Raw genomic sequence first — 7,389 nt, forward strand, 5'->3', positions numbered from 1 at the left:
ATACATAATTCATCAAAAATAAAAAGCTGATCCTCCGTTCCAGGGCTCTTTGTGCCAAATTAATGTTGGGTTGGAAATTCCAACTTGGAATGATAATATGTTGAAATGTCGATTAAAACAGTGTGGAATTTGCAAAAAAAAAACAGCACTTAGCAATTCATGGCATTTTATTCTTCTCAGCAGAAGCTCACACTAAAATTTAGTTTTGTCGCATCCACATTTCTCCTCGCATATGAAATAGTATGGATGGTCGCAGGGAGCATCGTTCCATTGGTAGTTGTCGACTTTCGACATGAGATTGATGCATCGTTCATTGGTATTCCGTAAATTGTTCGGCTCACCAGCTTTCCAACTGAAATACTTGATTGGACTGCCATTACTCGACCAGTACCAATTTCGTTGACATGCTAGATCGTTGCCCGAAGTCCAAAATCCATTGTTACCGAAAGCTGCGAAACAATTTTTTCATTTAAATGGTTTGAGCCTGCTCAACCGGTTTACTCACTGGATCGATCTATTAAATTTGAGACGAGTGTCTGCTCCTCAGCAGAGTTGATCATCGCCAGTTGCATTTGATTAAATCGACAAATGTTATCGGCTCTGAACCAACTAGCCTGTAACGATTTTTCAGAATAAATTCACTTTTTTCGGAGCGTAGCGGCGACAACATACCGTTTGCGTGGTCCACAAGACGAAGTTTTTACCATTTATGCAGCTGCTCCTGAGCATCAACTTCATTTGACCTATTGATGAGCAATTTTGTAATCAAAGGAAGCTTTCGTGAAAATAGCGCAACTCACCAATCGTATCGGTTATGTTGAATGAATTACATGGATCTGGATCGCTCGATTGGGTCGAAGCTAATTTAATTAGACACACGGTCACTACTAACGCTTTCAAAAACATTTTGCTTTTATTATTCGCTAGGCTCAACACTTTCAATTGAATTGAATTGACGGTCGAATTGCTGCCGTTTTTATACTCAACTTAAGCACACAAATAATAACAGCTGCTGCATTAGTCAATAAATGAAACACGCGCTATACGCATCCCAAAAGCCATACACTCAACTCAAATTCTTAAAATATTTTGGCGACATTAGTGTACGGCATTAGAATTGGGAGGAAGTGATGGTGAGATTAAAAAGAACCAAACTAAATGGCTAATGCTCAAAACAAACGAGACATTGAAAACGTGTTTTGGTCCTAGTTTTCATTGACAGATGCAGCAGTCGCGATTTTGAATAGAAAAAGTTCTAACTTCATTTGACAGTTTCGAAAATTTCGTCATGAAAAATAGGACCAAAACACGTTTTCAATACTTCGTTTGTTTTGAGCATAAACTATGCACTGCTGCCTTTAGGCGAAAAAAAAGTTTGTTCTTGATTTTTTAATTCTGTCCTCAGAAAGCTATTTTGCTAACTAGAGCTTAAATGGGAAAATTACAAGCGAACTGGAGTAGATAAAGATTGCTTTTTCAACGGAGAAAAATTCAGTTTTATTTAGGCAGGTATTTGATTGTACTTTCTTTTGGAGAGATATTTGTATTTGTACTCTTCGGAACTCCCTATTATACGGGCGATAATACAACGATTAATTTCTACGGAAATATGCTTGGTTTGGTATGATTCTTGTTTAAACATGGAGTTTAACAACTGGACCTTCACACTGAATTTACGTGATCAGGCGCAAACAACCTCCAAAGCTAAGTGTGCTAATGCACACTATTTATTTTTATTGAAATTAAGTGCTATAGCTTCATATTGCGGCCAGAAAATGCGTCAAGACAATTTCTCGCTATATTTTTTGTTGAGACGTATTTCGATCCAAAGGCTAGAAAAACATCCCACACATCGGTAGAATTGTGATACATCAGTCAACCTTGAAAATGTGTCTCTTCATCGACGATTGAAAGGTGTAGTTCGAATCAGAATGTAAATGAAAACCCAAAAAAACTAATTGCAATGAATGAAAATGGAAACTGAAAGTAATTTTATGGTAACTTCAGTGTAACCCACTCGATGTACCCACAAGGTTCGTACGGGTCTTCCGATCAATTAGGTTTTCAGCTAAAATTTTCCAAGCGAAAATTCTTGAAATTTTTATTTAAAAAAACGGCTAGTTTCTAATGCCTTCAGCAGAGCAACAACTGCACATACAATGGCACAAAAAATTGTTAGCCTTGAAAATTTCGACAAGCTATGGTAAATAAATTACTTTTTTCACTTCAATTATCGAAAAACAAACTCTCTTTATTCGTTTGAATCGTTTTCAACAAAGAAATGCTCGCTTTTGTCACATCTGTGTGTACTCTGAATTTTGGGTGACTCAATTGGCATTCTTTCAATTATTTTTCTATAATAGCAGCGCTTAAACATTTTTCTCCTTTTTTTGTTTAAATATTTATTCATTCCATTGTTACAATTGTGCGGAATACTGAAAAACATGGGACAAATTCGATTACACAATATAAAACTTTAAAGCTTGAAAAAAATAAAATAAATAGTACATTGAATGACAAGGGGCAAAAGTAAAAAAATTCAACCGTGTGCGAGAGTTGATGCCCGCGCCGAAGGCAAGGGCCTCAATCGCACAGGTTGAACTTTTTTACTTTTGCCCCTTGTCATTCAATGTACTATTTATTTTATTTTTTTCAAGCTTTAAAGTTTTATATTAGTATAACAAAAATTTAACTATTTAGCCATCACAACAATGACACACACAAAAATTAACAAATAACTAACAAATCATTAGCAACAAAAAGTATCAACTTCGTATGTTAATTTCAATAAGAGCACTGGCGCACGCTTTATTTCAATTTTGATCGCAGTACACTTATTGACAAGAGTCGACTATTACATTATGTAGTCGACTTTCGCATTGTGTATATATTGACTTTCGCTTTATGTATTCTTTCTTTCTCCCCGCTCAAACACATAACTTGCATTTTTTTACTTTCGCCCCGGATTTCGAGGGCGAAAGTATCAACTTTCGATGTTGGTATCAAAAAAAAAACATTTTCGATGAAAATTTGGTCTAGAAAGTTCTTTTCATTGCAATCCTTATTTCATACTTCAGATTTCAGATTTTTCTTTAGAATTTAGAATTCAGTCTTAACATTAGGCTATTATCACAGAGTCGCTTCAGGTCAGAAAATCTAGACTACACTTAAGACTTCAGTTTGTGAGCTCACACATTTTTTGAAAGTGCCCATGTCCTGTGGCCCACTCACGTCTAGATTAGATCAACATAATCAGCGACATGGTTCCCTATACTATAACGATCGGCAAATCCCTGAATATACGTGGCCCGGTAATCAATAATTCCTTCGTCACCTGAAACACGGTGGAGCTGAACGAATTTTAAATAAACGTGTCAGTTTCCATCCAGGCTTTTTTCATAAGTGAGTTGGGGGTGTGAAGTGCTATTTAGGTAAACAAGTTTTAGCAAAATCCGCTGAGCTGTTTCTGAGAACCAGCAGGATGAAGCATGGCATATTTGGTATTGTTGTAAAGCTGAGAGTCAACAACCTTCGTATTAGTTTTTTTTTATTAAAGATAGTAGCTCGAGCTTGCTTTTTTTGACAGTGATCTGTTTTTCACAGTCATCCGTTTTGTCTTCGCGTACATGGCAGTTGACAGTTCAAACAATAGTTCTAAAACATGTGCTGCATTGTTTCAAATATCAACTGTCATGTACACGAGGACAAAACGGATGACAGTGAATTCAACTTACGAAAAAACCCTCCGTTTTCTCTCCGTTTACTCTTCACGGCTGCAAAAACTTTACTGTCTCCTTCTATGGGCGCAATAATTCTAATGATATTTTAGAATATCATTTTTAATTTTCTTCGTAGAATTACTAATTGTTTGGTGAAGATTTCGTAAATAATTTGTCGTGTCATGGGCCCACAACCTGTGTCCAATCTGGACATTGATGTTTGAATTGAGATAAACAGAATAAATTACCAAATATCATAATTACCATGAAATATTATAAATAAAGAAAGGTGTTAAATATTAGCAAATAGAATAAACAACGGAAACTGACAATTCAGGTCAACAAACAAGGTGCGTACAAGCATAACATTGATAATGAAAATAATATGCAATTGACTGTTGAGTCGAAGAAGTATAAACAGTAAACATAAACAATAAATAATAACAAATTTATCAAGCCTAGACATAAGATTATGGGAAAAAGATTGTTATAAATACGGTGTAATTTGGGAAAATAAATTAGTTGTTTTATGAGAAAAGAACTCAGAGCTTGAATTATTTTAGTCTCCTAGCTCAAGAGACAAGTAAAAAACCATCGTGCAAATCTATACAAATCATCGAAGGGTAAAGAATTGTACATTGGTCCTTCGAGCCGGATGGGTGCTCGAAAAAAAACGGAATACAGTCCACACATCACGGTCGGCAAGGTCGAAGCAGTGGTGCAGAGAATCAATGAAGGCGAGAGTGTCGCACTTCACAACGAAAAAACTGGTGGTTAACGAAGAGACAAGGCCCCATCCTAAACCGGTAGGACGCGAGCAGTCAAAAGGATCGTTTGGACAGCAGTTGGAACAAATAAACAAGGTTGTTGGTAAGAAAAATATAGTTGTATAACGCATGACAGAGTGAAGACGTGTTTCACAATCGCTCCGTAAAAAGTTGTTTTCTAGTTAGTGCAAAGGACCGCAGGTGATCAAATAAAGTTTTGTGTCTAATTTGGTGAAGTGTAAAGACCAAGGAATCTCATCGACCAGCTATATCATATTGGTGTTGCTGCTAGACGAACCTTGAAAATTGCATCATAAATTAGTTTTCTATAACCAGCCGCCATATCACACACATACAAATATGTTCCGTCCGGCCACAAAGTTTCAACCATCCATCACCTAACAAGCATTCTCTCGGAGCATTACACGAGTGAAATGGCACCAACACACGGGTACCCACCACGCTCACACTACATTCGAAAGATTGGCATCTCCACCACTACAAATCTCTCGGAAGGTAAGTACTTTGTGCTAATATTTACAAGTACTTTTCTCACGCCTTCGGGCTGCACCTTCGAACTTAATGCAAGTTCGCAATCTATACTCTCTCGTATCTCCATTGACACGAGATACTCAGTAACCCATACTACTGCAAATTCTACTTTCCCTCCAAAGTACAATCTATATTCATCTCCTGCCTATTTTAGATACACGATAATAGCAAGAACTCTCTCAGTGGTATTTTTGTTAATCGTGCTCCCTTTTTGGCGCCAGAATCACTGGTATCTGTCCGGCTATATTAAGCACAATCAAACCATCACCGGTTTCAGTTATCTAAGTTCAATCAGAAGTGAAGCAAATACCTACTGTACCTCAAACCAAAGTATCGCGATATTATTCTGTAAAATTCGCATCACACTAATAAGTTTAATAACACAATACGGGTACTCTCATGAATTTGGCGTACATATCAACCAATTCCACCTAGTCGTCCTACAAAGGTACACGCCAAAGATAGATACTAAGACAACTCGGTTTGGCACAACAATAGGAAATATATCATTGAGGCCTCTCCTCGTTTTATGTTCGCTCGAAGCCTGTTTACTAGCCCCATTCTGTGGCGTTAACTACTTTATTCAGACCGAAATTATCTATTTCAGTACCTGGAAATTACGTTGCATATTTTCATACACTCATTGGCACCGCCACGATATAGGCCTCATACCCGCATCGCAGTGCCGCAAACTTACACAACACATCCTCAAATCGTTCGGAGCACCGGAAGAGCCTTCATCGAATAAATTGCCGTTTAACAGGGTAAGGAAACAACATAACCTCACTCGAGTACGAGCCCCATTTAGGAATTTTAATAACCTCACAATTCAGACCGAAATTACCCATTTCATTCGATTACCAGACAGAGTAATAAAGCCTTGGCATTCACCTTATATGAGTGACAGCACGTTTAACTATAGTAAACCCTCCGCCCATTCCAGTGCTTATTTAAGAAATTTCATACTAACCTCGACTCATACCACGTGTCTGTACTCTCCTTTCAGCTACAATAGCACACAGTGTACTAGCTACTGGGTCATGAGCGATAATCCATCACAAGCTAATTGGATCGACGAATACACCGAAAACCAACTTCTAGAAGAAGTGACAAACTACGAAGAGTACCCTACACCATCGTTAGACCAATCCATCTACAACATATCGAGTGAGCTCGACAATCTTTCAGTGACTATCACTCCAACCATTGGTCAAGCCACAGCTCCACCAGTCATTAGCCAAGCCACAGCTCCACCAGCCATTAGCCTAAGTACCGTCATACCGACCGATACCCCAGCCACTACCATTGAGACAAACAAAGCGCCGTTATCATCTACTCCAAAAACAGAATCGATTAAACGCCGTCTGGAAAAATCCAACTCCGTACCGGAAGCTCCAATCAAAAAATTCAAATCAATTGCGAATATGTTCCCGTTAGCCGCAGCAGTAGCAGCATCCGAATCATTTGTAGTGGATATCATCCCCAACGTAGATGGTGTCCTTACGTTTACGGAATCTCAAGGCAAAATAATCGGTAATAGCATCACCCGAGCCCTATTCTCCGATGAGAGTATGGCTTCTCTTCATTTTGAAAGCTCGGGTCTAGACAGAGGCCGTTATCGTCTCATTTGCACCGACACGACTACTAGAGACTGGGTAGTCGCCATCGTCCCAAAATTGGAAGGCCTTTGGCAAGGCGCAAACATCAGATCTGTAGTGTCGGGCCCTCCCCCAAAGTTAATTCGTGGAACAGTAATTGTTCAGCTGCCTGCACCGGACCCTAACGACTTTTTCAATATTATTGCCACGCAAAACCCAACACTCGATACCAGTAACTGGAAAATTTACAGCCGGTCCAAGGCACAAAACGGCAAACAGCAATGGATTATTGGGGTGGAAGACTGCTGCATTTCAGCCCTCAATGATCTAGCTTTCCGTCCATACTGTGGTATGACACGCGTCCGTATAGTACTTAACAACAATGCCAACAACCCGTGATAAATTAGCTTTTGTAAAGCCACATATTTATTTCGTTACAACAATCAGCTCAATAAACGGCTTACTCTCTTTGATCTCAAACCAATTGTTTCATTCTCTCTTCAAGCTCAAACAGCAGCGAGTAAGATGTAAGATAAGTATTATCATCAGCAAATACCGATTAAGTTCGCAACATCACCAGTCACTCCTATTTATTAACGCAGAGTTAATTCTGACTCGGGTAAGGAAATCTGTCTAAGTTAATGTCGAACAACAAATTAGCCTTCGCTCAAATAAACCTTCAACACTCAAAATCGGCGGTAGCTGAGCTAAATAACATTAGCCTCGAGTCTAACAACTTTGTCATCTTCGTCC

The 7,389-nt window shown here is 38.5% G+C and overlaps 2 protein-coding genes across 3 annotated transcripts; one reads left to right on the forward strand and one right to left on the reverse strand.

Moving 5' to 3' along the window:
- Window positions 1-149: 149 nt before the first annotated feature.
- Window positions 150-953, reverse strand: LOC119082961 (C-type lectin mannose-binding isoform-like). The gene is made up of 4 exons (XM_037192608.1): window positions 801-953; window positions 673-743; window positions 506-614; window positions 150-449 (listed from the first exon to the last, which is right to left on the reverse strand). The coding sequence occupies exons 1-4, from the start codon at window positions 904-906 to the stop codon at window positions 193-195; spliced, it is 543 nt and encodes a 180-aa protein (XP_037048503.1). The 5' UTR covers window positions 907-953; the 3' UTR covers window positions 150-192.
- Window positions 954-3,948: 2,995 nt separating this feature from the next.
- On the forward strand, window positions 3,949-7,189 carry LOC119082956. 2 transcript variants are annotated; one of them, XM_037192603.1, is made up of 4 exons: window positions 3,949-4,589; window positions 4,658-5,002; window positions 5,646-5,802; window positions 6,045-7,189. In XM_037192603.1, exon 4 carries the CDS (start codon window positions 6,079-6,081, stop codon window positions 7,033-7,035), a length of 957 nt encoding a protein of 318 aa, XP_037048498.1. In that variant the 5' UTR covers window positions 3,949-4,589; window positions 4,658-5,002; window positions 5,646-5,802; window positions 6,045-6,078; the 3' UTR covers window positions 7,036-7,189. The 2 variants fall into 2 exon arrangements, with proteins under 2 accessions (XP_037048498.1, XP_037048499.1); XM_037192604.1 differs by having other exon boundaries at window positions 3,949-5,002.
- The last annotated feature ends 200 nt before the right edge of the window (window positions 7,190-7,389 follow it).

This window comes from Bradysia coprophila, unplaced genomic scaffold (assembly GCF_014529535.1).
Source record: "Bradysia coprophila strain Holo2 unplaced genomic scaffold, BU_Bcop_v1 contig_505, whole genome shotgun sequence".
NCBI classification, from domain to species: Eukaryota; Metazoa; Arthropoda; class Insecta; order Diptera; family Sciaridae; genus Bradysia; species Bradysia coprophila.